Source organism: Serinus canaria, chromosome 1A (assembly GCF_022539315.1).
Source record: "Serinus canaria isolate serCan28SL12 chromosome 1A, serCan2020, whole genome shotgun sequence".
In the NCBI taxonomy this organism is placed as follows: Eukaryota; Metazoa; Chordata; class Aves; order Passeriformes; family Fringillidae; genus Serinus; species Serinus canaria.
Window position 1 is genome coordinate 47885939 of NC_066314.1, and position 17159 is coordinate 47903097.

The 17159-nt window shown below is 43.0% G+C and overlaps 1 protein-coding gene across 1 annotated transcript; it reads left to right on the forward strand.

Moving 5' to 3' along the window:
- Window positions 1-7: 7 nt before the first annotated feature.
- Window positions 8-16331, forward strand: DESI1 (desumoylating isopeptidase 1). Its single transcript, XM_009086551.4, has 6 exons — window positions 8-281; window positions 9400-9421; window positions 10327-10396; window positions 11042-11151; window positions 11900-12022; window positions 13168-16331. The coding sequence occupies exons 1-6, from the start codon at window positions 191-193 to the stop codon at window positions 13259-13261; spliced, it is 510 nt and encodes a 169-aa protein (XP_009084799.1). The 5' UTR covers window positions 8-190; the 3' UTR covers window positions 13262-16331.
- The last annotated feature ends 828 nt before the right edge of the window (window positions 16332-17159 follow it).

The window sequence follows — 17159 nt, forward strand, 5'->3', positions numbered from 1 at the left end:
TCGCGCAGTGACGGGGCGGCCCGGCAGGCGCGGGGCGGCCGCGCATGCGCCCGGGCAGGGTTGCCCCTTCCTCCCTGCCTGTCACCACCGGCACCGCGGCCGCCCTTTCCTCCCCTTCCTCTCCGTCTCCCGGAGGGAAGGGCTGTTCAACCTTGCCTACAAGGGTTGCGGCGGCCGCGCCCGCGTCCCCATGGAGGAGCCGCTGGCGCTGCACCCCGTGAAGCTCTATGTGTACGACCTGTCCAAGGGCATGGCCCGGCGCCTCAGCCACCTTATGCTGGGTAAGAGCACGGCGGGGGACCCGGGGCCGCCCCGGCCGCCGCCTCCCGGGGGCTCGCGTTCCGCCACCGACCACCGCGGCCCGGCTTTGCCGCGCCGGAAAACGGGGCCGAAGTCGCCGCCTCCTGCCCCGAGGGTGGCGATCCCCGCCCGGTATCGTTCTCCTGAGGAGCGGCCCGCCGCGGAAGGCTCCCCGAGGGCGCACCGGGCGGCGGCTGTGTCCGGCAGGTGCAGCGCGGCTCGGGATGTGCGGCGCTTGCCCGGCGCCTCGGTGCTTGGGAATACAGCGGGGTTTGGCTGCGGGGTTCCTGACCCCGCCGTCTTCGGGACGAGCTTTGTCAGTGCGGCAGATCCAGCTGCTCTGGGTCCAGCCTCTTCTCCCCCAGCCGCCCGTTGCCGCTGCGCGGGTGGTATTTACTAACGGCAGAGTAAAAGTGTTCCTTGGCCCCTGAAGGGAGGCACAGCTCGGCTCCCTAACCCCGGCTGCTGTGCTGCCGCGCCGGAAGGCTGAGCTGGAGAAAGGCGCCTGCTGTTTACAAGGTTATTGAGTTCGAACGGCTCCATGTTGTGGCGAGGATGGGCTGGGCTGGTGATGTGCAGCTATCCTCCCTCTCCTTCAGAGAGTTTGTAGGATTCTGCTCTATGTCTTGTCGAGATTTTGTGCGTTTCCAACCGAACCTGAAACTTGGGATGGAAAGGAAACAGGTTTTGCTTAAAGTTTTGGAAGCATTAATTAGGAATGCAACAAGAGAGTGTTTTATACCTGTTATGGAGCAGATTCTGACCCGTGTCAGACCAGCAGTCTGTGTGGGATGAGACTTCTCAACAGACTCAATGTCTGAACAGATGGCTCTGTGTAATCTTGTTTTACAGTTTGTTGGCATTCACTTTGCTCATCTGCCCTATGAGGAGATTCTTGTGATTTCCTGCAATCTTAAAATGAAAGTCCAAAGCATGAGGTTTCATGAAGGTCAACGACAGGTTTGCAAAGCTGAGAAGAAAATAGGGATCATGTGTGTTGTGTTCTGTTAGTCATTTAGCAGCAACCACTTTGGGAGATGTGTGTTTCCTGCACTGGATAACCTCCAGACTTTTTATGTGGTCAGAATTGCTTCTATTGTAGCCCTTAGGGAAGTAGCTTTTCACCTATCAGGTGAAATAGCCATGTTTTATCATGTGCTAAGAGTTATAAATCTTCAGATTACATGGGTGCATGATTTACCTGTGTTTGAGTTGAGTAGAATTTAACTACTCTTATATCAAAGTGTTGGTCCAAGCAAAGACTGTAATACAAATAGGTTGCCACTATAATTATCTCCATGCCAGTCTTCACATAAATGAAGCAAAGGCTTTTTAGCTCCCTTATTACCTACAAAGTCAGTCTTGGGATCTTGTAGCTTTCTGAGTTTCCACATAACACATAGTGCATGACTTGATTTTGATGCTTTCTAATCTATTCAGACAACTTGAAAACTTTGTGCTTGTGATATAGTTTGGTAGTAAATTTTGGGAATCTGAGCAGTGAAAAGGAAAGCTTAAAAACCTGAACACTTCTGGGTAGTAGGGGAAGTGCTGCTCGCTAGTACTGCCTGGTAACTGTGTTCAGATGTGTTCATGGAATGTGGCCAACTAGGCCCACGTGGTCACAGTGACAATGCAGACTGCAGAACATTTGAGATTGTGGCTCCTGTGACATGATTGTCCATAAAACAAATCTTTCTTTTCTTTCTTTTCTTTCTTTCTTTCTTTTCTTTCTTTTTCTTTCTTTTCTTTCTTTTTCTTTCTTTTTCTTTCTTTTTCTTTCTTTTTCTTTCTTTTTCTTTCTTTTTCTTTCTTTTTCTTTCTTTTCTTTCTTTCCTTCCTTCCTTCCGTCCTTCCTGTCGTGTCTTCTGTACGTTCACACTCAGCTCTGTTTCAGATGATTTTGGAAACCTCCTCAAGAGCCAAGTGATTGAGAGAATACTCCTCTTACCTCATGCATGGACCCTTTTTTCCTTGAAGAACAACAAAAAACCTCTTCTTATTTCTCTGTATATCAACTCTCAGATGGTCAATATCAATTCTTTCTTTAGTGATGTTCAGAAACTGTAGGTCATCGGGGAAAGTCATAAAAATTAAAGAGGAAGGCATTTCTCAAAGGATTTGCACTTGGCATCTCTACTTACAGTATTCTTTTCATCAATGACAAGTTTGAAACAATGCTTTTGCTTTAAGTGATAATCCTGTAATATTGCCTAAATTTAAATACATTGTTTTAGAGAGAAAAAAATAAAATATGGTAATTGATTGTGCTAAAATCATTTTCTGTCAGTCTCGAAAACAGCAGCTCAGGTCCCCTTGCCAGAGGGGGATGAATGCTGTCTTATGAGACTGACCACTGCGAGAGCATCACTGCACTGTGTCTGCTGTTGTGCTAATGGGGTCCAGAGGTACTGTGGACTGTGTCAGCACAGCCTTCAGGGATCAGCTCTCACTGCCAAATGTTATACTGACTTGTTCAGTAGCAGTTCTCTCTGTTGTTGTTTAATGATGAATCTGGAAGGCAGAGATTTTAGTACAGTTCATAGCAGGCTTTAGAGTGACTTAGTCTTGTCCCTTGGACAGTCTTTGTTTTTCTTGGCCAGTTTACTCTTTCTGTACCCAGACTACTTTTATTCTTTTTACTTTTCTGTAAGCTTTCTGTAATTTAGTGACTGTTTCTGTTCTGAAGTATACATGACCAAAAATTGTAGTTCAGTTGCCTTTGGTATCAGAAGCAGCACATTTAATTTTTATATTGCTTTATTTTGCATATTCTCAATAGCTCCTGTTGGTCCTCTCTCCCCTACTCTCAGTCTGTGACTACATTTGTCTGTTCAAATACATGTTATAATAAGAAGAAATGTTGACCTGAATGCAGTAAGCTTTCTGTTGCCAAGACAGAAAACATAATCCACCTGACTCTGTGGAGGGTAAAGAGGAAAAGAGAATAGTTCAGCTTGCAGTGCTGATTTTGAAATAGATGTCCAAAGGCAGAGAAGTCTTTAAGGAAGATTAAAATCCTATTGCATCATAGGCTTAAAGAAAAATATCTACCAGCTCAAAGTTCTCCTGTCCTGTAACTGAGGTTATTGCTTTTGTGACTCACAGAATGAGCTGGGAGCTTGGTTAACCACAGCAGTTTTGGCTCAGTGTGGTATAAATTAACGTTGAGTGGACTGGGAGTATGTTTTGGTTGAAATTTTTAAGTGGTGCATTCAGCTGTAGGGACTTAACAGCCCAGAGGGAATCGGAGCGAAAGGTAACTGCTGAAAGGAGGTGCCTTCTGCTTGGTTCCATTTTCCCAGGCCAGCACATTTCTCTGCTTCTCCTCCATCTGTTCTGAACAGTTTTGAATTGCTTCAGCATGATATTCTATCAGCTTTGCTCCCAGCATTTGCTGGGGATTTTACAAAAATGGCGTGTTACCCTCCCCCAATATAGCCTACTTCTGGCTCTCTCCAGGCACCTCAAGGAGAAGAAAATTGAAGCAGGCTCCTCCCTCTCCCTTAGGTTTTTTTTTGCTTTGGTTGAGCACGCTGGGTAGCACATAGAAGAAAGTGCTTGACTAAATGCTTGCCTAATTAGAGTAATTTTCAATTCAAAAAAGGCAGGAATCTTAATGGATTGTCCTAGGGAAATTACAACAATATGCAAAGCAGCGCACTGCTAGAAACACCCATGTTGGTTGACCAAATAGTATTGCTTCCTATTCCACAGGAGACCAGTTCACTACTTTTTTTTAGAGTCTTTTTTGGTCTTCTGGAGTTTGCATATCCATTGCAGACCACAAATATATTTTAAAGATACTGAGCTTCCTGTTATTTCTTTACTGCTCAAAAGCAGGCATAGATCTTGCACTGAGGGTTGGATGGCCTGAACTCCGAATGGGGTAAACTAAGGGCCCATCTGCACAGACAGTTTCTTCCCTTGTGTCTCAGAACTCTTCTGCCCTTCAGTATAATAATTTAGATTAATATTCAAATGCCACTTTCATTTGATATTTAAAATGCACAGGAATAATCAACATTGTTTGGCCCTCAAGATTAATAAATTTCTGTGACGATAAAAAAGATTGGTGAGCACCTAATCTCCCTTGTGCTTGGCCTTCCAGACAAATCTAAGCATGGAAGTAATCCAGTTTGATTGTATTCTAAAATTATATGGGCTTGCTTCTTCTTTCAAAATACCCCTGTATCTTAACAATTACAGTCTCCTGAATTGATTATTTACCAACAAACTAATCTAACTACTTTGTTCTCCATGTTCCTGTGACTAAGCTGAGGGTCCTGGAATTGTTTATGTTCTATTTTTCTCACAGGTTTCTGGCTCGTGTAAACACCATTAAAGTATTTGAGCTATGAATGTTATAAAGAAAATAAAACAGCAAATATTGCTTACTTGCTACTTAGTCTGCCTTATTGAAACAAATGGAATCTTTGAGATGCTTAAGCACACAGATTTATGCTGAACTGGCATCTCCCCCAGGTTCTAGTGAGTATTTTCAGGAAAGAGCCACAGAAGTACATCAGCAAGGGAAAAATAAAAAGTAAATAAGCAAACAGAACCATCCCCAAACAAAAAATGTAGTGATCATATTTCCAAAGACAGACAGGCTATCCCCCCTAAACTCTCACAAATATAATGCAGTAGCTTTTCATGTCCATGTTCATGGTCTGTGATGAAAACAAGGTACCTTGACTTGCATTAGCTTGGAATGGATGCAGATCAAACTAAGCTGATTTGCTTCACATTTACTTCAGGCTGAGCTGGCACTTGGGCAGTTCCTCTGGGAGGGTTGATACCCGATAGCCTGGCCATATGCAGTAAATGTTGTGTGATTAAATGTGTACATCTAAATTTGCACCGACCTTTCCTGTTCAACAGCCCCTGACCCTTGAAATATTTAAACCAGTTAGCATCTTGCTGTTTCTCTGTTTTACCTGGATAACAAAATCACAGAAGAGGTAAGGTTTGAAGGGACCACAGGTTTGTGGGATGACCCACAAGCAGAGTCATCTCAGGCACATTGCACAGGATTGTGTCCAGGTGGTTCCTGAGTATCTTCAGTGAGAGAAACTCCACAACCTCTCTGGACAATTATTCCAGTGTGTCATCACCTGTTCACTAAAGAAGTTCTCCTCATGTTCAGATGGCTCTTCCTGTGCCTCAGTTTCTGTCCATTGCCTCTTGTCCTATTGCTTGTCACCACTGAGAAGAGCCTGTATCCATCCTCTTGATAACCCTCCCTTCAGATATAGTAAGTGCCCAAAAGAGCATCATCCTATCAGGACATTGCTGTTCTGCATTATGAGCATGTGCATCCTTTGGATTAGCTTTAGGTATTGAGTGAAGGGTAATGCCTGCAATTTAATGCTGCAAGGGCTTTTGGAGCTCTGATGGAAGTTAGTGGAGAATCTCTATACAGTAATAGACAGCCTTGGGGTATGAGTAAATGGCTTGGTTTTGGTGGCAGCACAGCACACAGCTCTACCCACATTGCAGTGACCACAGGAGTTTGGAGTGTTGTGGCAAGGAGTGGAAGAACAGGAAACACGATGATATCTGCCAGTATCCTGGATAGTGTTTGCAATCCCTTCTTACAGTCCACTCAATTGACTATGGGATGTGAGCTCTATTGCACTGTAGGATTATTTGGGGAGGTTCATGGCAACCTTGAGCTTCTGGCTTTCAAGTGGACAGTGCTGCCAGAAGCAGCTTTATTGGAAAGTGTTGCTGCAAGGCCTGGATACAACTTGTGTCTTAGCACTCACAGCAATGCTGTAGCCTTGCTTGGTCATGCTGTTGGGACTGTTATGTGTATCAAGCCTTCAAAGGCTCTGGGCAAAATACTTTGTGTGTAGTGAGCCAATGTCAAGCAGAAGGCAAAATATAACTCATTAGTGCATGCTGCTCTGATTGCTCTGCCTTAGGTTATCAGGAGTGGCAGTGGTGGTGAAGTGTCACCTGTTCTGTGCAGTGTCTGAGTCTGGGAGAAAGGGCAAAAAGAGTCATAGAGGAGGGTCCCCACCAGAGGCAGACCTTCAGGAGGAAGATGATTGTGTCCATGAATGTCTGTACATAACCTCTTACATGACAAACAAGCAACACTGAGATTCTTGTTAAGCAACAGGAAAGGGAGCTGCCTGAGTTCCTCAGAAACTGGTGGCCATTGATGTATTCCTCTGTGGCTCAGTTTGAGTTGAAATGATAACAGCCAGCTGTGAAGCCTGGGTACTGCAGCAGCTTAGCAAAAGTTCTCAGTCTTGGTTGTCTGTTTGATGCATATGTGGCCAATAATGGCAGGTTTCTTAGGCATGGGATTCCCCCAGCAGTGTTGTCATCACTGAAGACACTTGTACTGCCTCTCACCAGACACAGTCCATCAGTGGAAGAAAGGGATTATATTTTGTCTGCAGCAGGCTGGAGAGCTACCACAGATGCCTTATTGTCAGCAGTGCTGCAGATCTGGTGTGTGTTTTCCACAATGGCAGCTTGGTTAATGACTTTTAGGAGCCAAGGAAAAATAGTGGGTCTGCAGCTTCATTAAGATTTTCAAATCAGTGTTGGCACAAGCTGACCGAGCTGAGTAGCAACAGACAGACCTGCCTTGTGAAGATAGGCAGCTTCACTTGCCAAAAACTGTTCTGTTACTGCCCTGGCAGTTGCTGCCTTTGGACTGCTACAGAATTCATGTGTAGCAGTAAAGATTGGACTGCAGTCCAAAGCAAAGTCCAATTCCTGAATTGTGCTTGGGTTTTGTATGTGCAGTCGGACAATTACTTTGGTGAAAAGGGACCTCTAGACGTCCTGCTCAAGGTAGAGCCAACAAGAGCAAATTCTTCAGGGCCCTGGACAGCAGAGTTCTAAGTATCTTCAAGGATTGAAATCCCATATGCTTTCTGGACTTCTGCTCCAATGTTTGACCATCTTCATGATAAGTATTTTCCCTGCTTCCTACTGAATTGTGAATTTCCCATTTTCCAGCTAGCAGCTGTTGCCTTTCACTGTGCATATCTGAGTATAGCGAGGGTCTCCTTTCATCCATACCTGTTGGGTACTTGTAGACAGGAATACAGACTCCTGACTTTCTCTTCTTGAGGATGAACACACCAGTTTTCTCAACTCTTCTTCAGTACAGTAAGTGCTCAAGCCTGGTATGTCAGTGTCTTTTATATTGTGGGGATCCAAAAGTGGACACAGCACTCCAGATGTGGTCTCACAGGTGTCAAATTGGAGGACAGAGTCATTTCCCTTGAGCTGTAGGCTGCAGCCTTGCTAGAGCAGCCCACTGTGTAGCCTTTTCTGCAATGATATTTTCAGGTAGGTGTTGTAATTGCACAAGCAGGTCCTGGCAGCAGCTGTGACATTGTCAATATCTACCGTAGCTCTTTCACCTGCATTCAAAATCTAGGTACAAAGTGGCAACTCTCTGGAAAGTCTTTTGCTATTGTTTGCTGCAGGTGTGTGTGAAAGTAAATACTAAGATGTTCTCTTTCAATTTAGCATGCAAAGAACAGGCACAATTCTAATATGTGCTGCCTTTGAAATGGTTTGTTTCTCTGGTCTGAAGGATAAAGTTCAAGTTTGTAGTGAAAAAGTCACTTATCATGAGCAAATGTGTAATAATTTGTTAATAGGTACACAGAATGCTAACTGGGCAAAGCTAAAAGGTAGAGCCAACCAGAGGCCAGTGCTGAGCCTGCAGGGCCAATGGGCTGCAGAGCTGGCAGCTCTAGAGGGTGAGGTGAAACCTCCCATGGGGAACATGTGGAGCAAAGGCCGAAGGATCATGAAGCACAACAGTGGGACATGCTAAAGGGCCAGCAGATGCTTCTGAGATCTCCAACACAGTGTTCTGGTTCTGTCATTATTGCCCCCCTCTCTTGGCCTTTGTCCTACTCCAAGCCCACATTTCTGTGCAGTGGGTTGACAGGGAATGTGGCTGCTGCCTGGCTGTGACCCATGGGAGTGACAGATCAGTCCACCTGCTTGAAAGCTACATGTGCTCACTTCAGCTGATGTTTCTGTTGTCACAACAGCCTTTTCCCTGCCTCTGCTCTTCCATGACCCTCATCTGAAGCAGGTACTTATTTTGCTTCAGACCTGAGTGGAAAAAAATATGTTGGTGATTGCTTTTTCTTGTGGCAGAGGAGTACTCAGCCTAGTGCTTGGGTTCAAGAGAATACCCAATGTTGGTATGCAGAAAGTTTTTCTGTTCTAAATCTGCTTTTTGGGGGTTCTGCACCTCGTTCAGAAAATGAAGTTATAGCACATTTCCCACAGCATGCACCAGCTCCCTACGAGCTCCCAAAGGGAGGGTACCAGGGACCAAGCCTTTAGGTTATGATAGAGAAAATAATTGAGCCTAGAGCAGTAAAAGCTGGTGACCCTTTTAGGTTTAATAGGTTTAATCTTGAGATCCTGCCATAAACAACTGAGAGGTTCAGGTCTCCTGCTTCTAGGGAACTGAAAACATATTTTAAAAGGGATCTTTTCTCTGAGACCAAATTATATTATACACCCAGTGTGGTGGTGCCTGAAGCAAGACTTTGTTGCTTTGTTCTGGAAAACACACAGCTTTATAACTTGTGTAAATTTCAATGCTGCACTTCTTTACCTCAGTTACCACTTAAACTAATTTTTAAGGGCAGGGGGTGGGAGGGAAAAGAGGAAATCATGGAATACATTATAGAGGCTGCCACCACTGGTCATATGTTTAAGTCAGACCTCTCATCAGTTACTGATAAAGAGAACTGAATATACTCTGCTGGCCAGCTGCCTGCAGTTATGAAATCTGTCAAATTCAACTCTTCTGCTCCTGATTGAAGACTCTAATTTTAGGAAAATGTTTTCTTGGTCTTTAGAAAAACAGCTAAGGAAGGTAAGCACCAGAAGGATAGGATGGCATTGCTACCTCTGCCTGCCAGGAGGGAAGAAGTACAAAGGGGATTAAATAGTTAATTTGAAGGATATTCTGGATTAAATCTTCTGTGTTGCTCTCATGGTGAAATAATGAGCATAGTTCCTAAGTGATTGACAGAAAGTAGGCTGAAAGCTGGAAAATACATTGCTAATAACTCTTCTTTTCTCTGCATACAGGGAAACAGCTGGATGGCATCTGGTAAGTGACTAGATTTAAATTGCATAATGTGGGTAAAACACCGGTGTAGGAAGTACTTTTAATATGCAGTTATATATGCTTTAGAGCTTAAGAACATTTTGTGGTGGCGGAGAGACCAAGGCACTTTTTGTTCCTGAATACAGATTGGCAGTAAGATTGTGTACAGTCAGGTGCTAGTTAACCACTCTGTTCAAAGCTCAGTGGACCCCATGGAATAGGGTGTTGTTAGTAGCTGTTGTGTTTTTGTGCTCCTGTGTACTTTTTCAAGGGTAAGATGGTGTCCTTGTCCCAAGCACTTTATCTTATAATGATTAAACATGATAGTAAAAAAGTAGGTGAGAAGAAGGTATTACAGGATCAATCTTCTGTCATATAGGAGCAGTATCTACATTCAGTCACAAAAACCCCTTAATTTCCTATAATTCATACTAAGAATTTAGATATCACACAAAGAGGGTTTGTTTGGTTTCATTTTAGGGGCAAGAAAGCCCTTAAGCCCTTGTCCATCCATTTTCCTCTCCACTGATCTGTCTGCAGTGGCTGTCTGACCAGCTTCTCACCAGTGAGAAGTCTCTGTCAGTGTGGTAGCAGGGCTAGTTCTGTCTTCTGAGGGCTGACCTCACCCTCAGCCCGTTAGCTGAGAGAGGCTCTTGCCTGGGCTCTTGGCTAAACCTGTTCTTTCCTAACTGCTTGCAGGATTACAGTAGGCTTGATAATCATTGCTTCCATATCCATTCATGTCCCAGCAGATCCTGTTCCCACTCACAGAAACACACTGACCTTTTCTTTCAGTTATTCCCTTCATTATGTCCTTGAGCTCATAAATTTATCAGTGATTTATGTGCTAGGCTATTTACTTTTTCCCTTTATTTCAACTTTGTTGTTGTTGTTATTCTTTGTGGCAGGCACACCTCCATAATAGTCCATAAGGATGAATTCTTCTATGGCAGTGGAGGGATCTCCAGCTGTGCACCTGTAAGTTAAACTTTATTTTCTGGTAATTTTTTGTACAGTTACCTGATCAGAATTGCTTGTGTTACTGTCTTTTAAAAATGCAGCAAAGGACTTCTGAATTCAGGCAGATGCTGAAGCCAGCTGCTTGTCATGGTTTCCCAGGGTACTGAGGGTGAGGGGAGCATGGACAGTGGGTTTAAGCCCTACTCAGTTCAGGCTGGGGGTTGCTTCTTCTGGTAGAGTCTATCCAGAACACCTTTTGCAACCGGTTAGCCAGAGTGACACCTTGTCCAATTCTCTATCATTAAGTGTTACATGCAGACTTTTTAAGAGTGAAAAAAAGCCTCAAACCATGATGTTTTCTCAGACCTTTCTGTTCTTAGAGAGGTAAAGTGGATGGGCTGTGCTTCTAAAGCAGAAATTTGCCTTAGCTTAGAGCTTTCAGCACAGAGAGCCAAATTTACCAGCTGAAGTGGAAGTTTCATGTTCCTTCTCATTCTCTTGAGTGCAGAACAAGGGAGGCCAGCAGGGCTTTTTGCTTGATAAACATACCAAAAGTTCCTTCTTTTGTGCCTGCATGAACCATAACAGCTTTATTCAGTAGAGTCCTCCAAAAGAATTCAGCCTGATCATTTGACAGTATCTTCTGGCTGTTCATTTTTACAGGGAGGGACACTTCTTGGCCCTCCAGACACAGTTGTTGATCTGGGGAATACTGAAGTCACTGAAGAAATTTTTCTGGAATACCTTTCCTCTTTGGGGGAATCTGCATTCCGGTAAGTAACAGCCTCTACTGAAAAACCTGGGTACCAAAAAGGTACAGAATGGAGGAAGGTGTCATGAAACCAATCCAGCTCCCAGAGCTTCTGTCTGCTTACTCTTTCATTTGGTACTCTTCAAATATGGACTGGACTGATGCACCAATACACACAAGGAGCTGCCTTCTAGGCTGGGAAGGCATTCTTCTGGAAAGTCTTTAACACTGTTTTTTGTAAAATCAAATAATGCTTGAAATGTTTTTGAGAGAATCACCAAAGAAAATGAAATCTCTCAGTAAATAGCAGTTTGCCCTGTGAGTCATAGGTAGTCACTGTAGTAAAGCTGCCAATTTTCACATGAGTAGAAGCAAGGTCTTGACTGTTAAAGAATCTGCTCTGCTTCTCACAAGAGTAGGAAACCACAGCATTTAGTGTTCTGGCTGTCTTTCAGAGTCAATAATTCCTGTGATTTCTCGTTACTGCTACTGTGGTTTTAATTGAAAAAACCTGACCTCACCTATTCTCCCAAAAATGGTTGCATTAAAGTCAGGGATGCGGAGAGATGTCATTTTCCACTCTGATTCAATTGAATTTGAGGGTGAATTGATGTCTGTATTTTACTTATTTGCCTTAGAGTTCTTTGGGGTGGGGGGAGGAAGTGCTAATGTAAGATGTTCTTCATTAAGGGTAAAAGTTTTTTTCTGCTTTTATGATTTATTGCTGAATCTGTGTGGGTTTTTGTTTCATTTTCTTTTCTGTGGCACAGAGGAGAGTCTTATAACCTCTTTGAACATAACTGCAACACATTCAGTAATGAAGTGGCACAGTTTCTGACAGGAAAAAAAATCCCTTCCTATATCACTGACCTTCCATCTGAAGTTCTTTCCACGTGAGTATGGATGCCCCTCCTCTCTGTAGCTGCTTCATGCTAATGCTTAAACATTTGACAGAGCCAGCAGTACCAGTTTCTGATGAATCTGTCTGAGAACCAGCATAAGATTAAGGAGAGGATGCAATTTTCTTTACATCAACACTTGCAACATTGTATGACAAGTGCTAACTGGCACTGGTGTTCCAAAGAAGAGAGGAGAAGGATGTTCTTCTGCCTTTAACTTAAGCAAGCTATTTTGCGATGGTCTGTTATATATAGAAAGTTTCAGAAACCAGTGCAAGGGGTTTTGTCCCTCTTAGACAACCAGTATCTGTTAAAAGTCATTTCTCTAAGCACCATAATTGCAGAGGTGTCACTTTGCTTGTGAAGAGGCAGGGGAGATACAATTTTAAAATTAATGCTGCAGTTTTAAAGCTAGGATTGGATGGGAAAAGAGGATATGAAAAAAAGGAAATTAAGAATTTTCTGCTTGATAATTCAGATGTTGTTTTTGTTTGGGGTTTTTTTAACTCTCAGCTAGTGAGGATCCCAGTAGGATAATGTGATCTCCATCATTTAGGTCTTACTTCTCCTAACAGTGGTGTAGCACGTTATTTGTGAGACATGGGTCTTCTGCCCTGGACTCTTAGAACTTCAATCTCTCAAAATCAAGTCTGTAACACAGTGAGTCTTACTGAAAGACAAGCCAGGTGCTACAAATTGCATCAGAAATTATTCTGGGAGTGTTGAACCATTGTCTTCTAAGTAAGCTAGAGGCTATTCTTTTGGCAGGCCTCAATACTGATGTACTTAATGGAACACTTCAGTTGCATAACAAGGATTTTGTTTGCACACTTAAGTAGAATGAATTACTGAGAGCTGGTTTCAGACAGTGTTACATGAGCAGTCTAGGCATGTTAGGACTCAGAACTACCTTATCTGATGATTATATGATATAAAATCATTTTTAAGTTTCTTAATCATTGAACAGTAAACTAATAGGTTAAATCAGTTTGCTTTAGTTTGTAGTGGAAGTCTTTTCTTCCAATTTGCTTCTAGAATGTTGGTTTGATTGCACTCTAGGAAGTGAGTGCGCTTCAGTGGTAAATGGGAGTTGTTGACCAAGTAAACTATTTGAGATGTTTATTTCTTTACCTTCTCAGACCTTTTGGACAAGCTTTAAGGCCCCTCCTGGACTCCATCCAGATCCAGCCACCCGGAGGCAATACCTTCAGCAGACATAATGGACAGAGCTAACAGGAATGACCCAGTGTGCCCAGCCTCACCAGGCCTCTTCCTTTTTAAACATGAATCTACCAGATTTCTATTTTATAATTTCTCATGAGAATTAACTCTAAAGAAGTTACAAGACAAGTTTTAAAATTTCCTGGGGAGAGAATTTATCAGGGTGCATGTAAGACAATGCTACCAAAAATATTGCCATAATTTCTAATAGTATTATACTAATTTATAAAGGCTGTCTTGTCCAAGTAGGCTGACACTTTCTACGTAACTCCTGTGCTGGTAAGTGGAAATTCATTCCATGAGCATTCAATGGCCCATTACACAACTTGAAGTAAATAAGGGGATGTCCTGGCCATCCCTTGCAGACTTGCATCTCTGTCTTGTCACTGCCTCTGTTATGGAGGTATGTGCTGAAGTCTAGCAAAAAAAGCAGAGCAAGTACTGGTAGCCTAGGAAGTGAAGGTGTCCCAAGATTAGTCTGCATATTTCACTAACATTTGCTCAAGTGAAGAGCTGAACTCATGTGATTAGAATATTTGCAATGGTACAGGTGTATGGGAAAGGTGATGAAGCTGAACCATGTGTCAGTGTCACACTCAGAAGCTGAAATTCAGTGGGACTTCCTGTGGTGGGAGGGAACCTGGAGCTGAAGGTTACCAAGAGCCTTGTAATGCCAGATCCAAGAGTTATGGGAAAGAACCAGCTGAAAGAAGAGAATCTCATGAGCAGAAGTGGTAGAGACAAATTTCAGGTGAAAGGAAAATGAAGTGAAAAGTTTCCTTTTCTCACACATAAGCTTATCAGCAGATTGACAGAACCTTGTTAATGCATAAGAACTGTTTTCTTGGGTTTTATTTTCCCTTGCAAAGCCAGGGTTACGGTACAATAGGGCAAGAGTAGCATGGCAACTGCATGATAATACCAGTTGGACCAATTCTGCCTTCAATATCCAATTGCAGACACAGTAGGAGTTCCAACAAAGTGCTGCCATTTCCAAAGCAGTCAAGCACATCAGGGCTCTCCTTAAGAGAAATAAGTGCTGGGTCTCCCCAAATGTAAAGAAAATGAGGAAGAGTAAAAATAAGCTTTTCTGTGGAACAACTGAGTTTCTTGGGATACATGCAGAAGCAGTCCTATGCTTAGATTAACCTTTGATTATAGCAATACTGCATCTTCTAGTTTAAGATTTTTAGAGCTTTGCATTTACTTGCAGTGGGAAAGAACAGGGGAATGAAGAAATAGGCACAATGTTTTCTTTTCATGCATATATATATATATATATATATATATATATATATATATATATATATATACACACACTACTTTCCTGAACAATTTTGTAGCATTTACATTTAGGAAGGAATATAAGAAAGACATCAGACAAACCCCGGAACACTGCTGATGCTCCGTAAATGGGGATTGCACATCCCAGATGCTGCCAGAAAAGCATCTATGCAAATGTACAGCCCTTTGTCCAGTGCTTTGTTGTGAAAAGTGTTGCTGCAAATTCAGTCCTGCATCTCAAACTTCCTGCACTGGAAACTTATGTATACCTAAAGGAGATGTCTTTCCTATGCTGGGTTCTTTGTCCCAGAATAATGCAGATTGATAAATTTCTCACACTGTTACTCTGTGTGGACTGTAAGAGTTTGTGTTTTTGAGGGGTTGGAATAGAGGAAAACTGCAATTTTGTCCCAGTCCCCTGACTCTGTTGTCCTGCACCTTGTGGAGCCAGTGCACAGATGGGAATAGGGTATTGTCAGGCCATTCTGCTGTTTCACGTTTACCTGCTCTCAGTGCACAGCAGTGGCCCCTGCAGCCCAGATGCTTCTTTTCCTTGTCATTCTCACCTTGTGCCATCAACTTCTCCTTAAGCATTTCATTTGACAGACTAGACTCGGAGGTAACCATAGCAGTTACTACAGATGGCTTTATACAAAAGCTTTCAATCTTTCCCCCTCCAAATGTCCTGGTTGCAGAAAACATTCTATGAAAGTCAGTCATGAATGCTTTTTGATGCTCTTGGAGGAAGGATTGGTGTTTGGTTTTACAATACCATAGCTTAGTTTTCCTGTGCAGTATATATATTATCTCCAGTCTTTTCCCATACATGTTTGTGAAGAGTAACCAGCCTTTCATCTTAATACACGTATGACTGTGCCACAAAATGCTGTAGATCATGTTAGAGATCTTGGAGCTTCCTCAGTTAAGCAGGTACACTCAAGCTCAGTTAAGTAGGGTACACTATTGGACATAGTGCAGCCCAACATCCTGGTGTGCTCTTTTGGTACCTGCAAGCAGCACAGCTGTGCTTGCTTGCCTTTCAGCAAACTATCACTTCAGGCACAGCTGCCTGTGATGGAAGCACTGGTGCCATGGTTTCTGCCCCACACACTTACACAATGAAGATGTACCCTGTATGTCTACCACTTTGGATGTCCTGAGGCTAGTTTCTGCTTGGCTGCCTACTTCAGGACTTTTTGCATCCTGTTGGGGCAGGAAAGAAACGGAAGACATACACCCTGTGCATTTTGCAATCTGCCTTTTCCCCTCCTGAGCAGAGCTCCTTTGCAGAAATAATGCTCCTTTTTTAAGGTCAATGTAAAATTTCACTCATCCATATATTGTTTGCAATAGTCAAAGAGCTCCTGGGCTCGGGACCTACTCCCGTGTTTCATGGCAAAAGAACTGTAAGAGGGAATCCTCTTTGATGGCTCTTACTGGGTAGTGAGACCCCTGTACCCTGTAGGACTCTTAGTAAACCTGTTTTCTCCAAAGATGGTTATGTGTAAATTGCAGGACTGTGCCCTCAATGTTCCACCCAGCTGAAAACAAACTAGACTGAGAAGTGTATGTAAATGTATATAGGTGATGAACTTCAGCCAGCTGTTAGACAAAGGGGCAGGGAAACTGAAATCCCAAAAGGGAACAGAATCCTTTTGCCCACACTTACTATTCTGTCTTGTATTGCTGAGGTTCCCCTGTGCCATTTTAAAAATGTTAATAATGTCTTTAGGCAGAAAGTGATGTTTTGATTTACTTGTGGGTTTTTTTCTATTACAATAAAAATAAATACAACACATTTTTCTGATTGAATGCATGTACCCAACAGCTGCCCAGCCAATGCAGCTGACCAGAAGTCATTATTTTCACTCTGGTCCCACCTGGGAAGTGCAGCATGGGAAATTGTCCAAGCAGTTTGTGCCAGGTGCTGCTACTGGAAGTAGTGGTGGCAGCTGCCCTTTGTTCTGACTGGCCAAAGGCAATACTCGTATTTAGGTCTGGGAAATCTTTTCTTCTGTAAGTACTACAGTATTTAAAACCATACTCCTGTGGCTTGACACAGCTTGGATAAGGTGAGTGAAGATGTTCTGTCAGCACAGGTTTTGTTCAGCCCTTGGTCATCTAAGTCTACATGTATGAAATGTCTAATGTCTGCTGTTGAAGAAGAGGCCAAATAGAGTTTTAACATGGAAAAAAGTATTTTCCTGGCTGCCTTGATGGTACTTTTAAAAAGGAAAAAAAAGAAAAAAGCAGTAGAGTAAGAAGTAGACTTCCATGACTGAGTTCCTCTGGAGCTTCAGAGGGGATATTAGGGAGGATTATACAGCACTGCCTAAAATATCTGGCTCTGGGGAAGAAATTCGTTCTGCTTGGTTCAGCCTTCTGTGTCCTTATTGATGGCATCCAAATGATAAACCACACAGCTTGCTGTTTGTGTGACAGTCTGTATCAGCACAGTACAGAAGAGGTAACAGAAGGGGTTTATAACAGAGATGTGTGATTGTGGTTATTTTGGCTGTGTTCTTCAGATGGGGTGCTGGTTTGGTACCAAGCACTAGTACTGCCCCACAGAAAATACCTGGAAACAGGTATTTTAATTTTTTAAAAACTTTTTTAAAATTAAGTT

What these genes read in the sequence shown, in the direction of transcription:
- DESI1 (XM_009086551.4), top strand. Translation starts at nt 191, where the DNA reads ATGGAGGAGCCGCTGGCGCTGCACCCCGTGAAGCTCTATGTGTACGAC. An exon ending in AAACAGCTGGATGGCATCTG is followed by an intron (nt 9,422 to 10,326) that starts GTAAGTGACTAG and finishes TCTTTGTGGCAG; the next exon opens with GCACACCTCCATAATAGTCC. An exon ending in CCATCTGAAGTTCTTTCCAC is followed by an intron (nt 12,023 to 13,167) that starts GTGAGTATGGAT and finishes TTACCTTCTCAG; the next exon opens with ACCTTTTGGACAAGCTTTAA.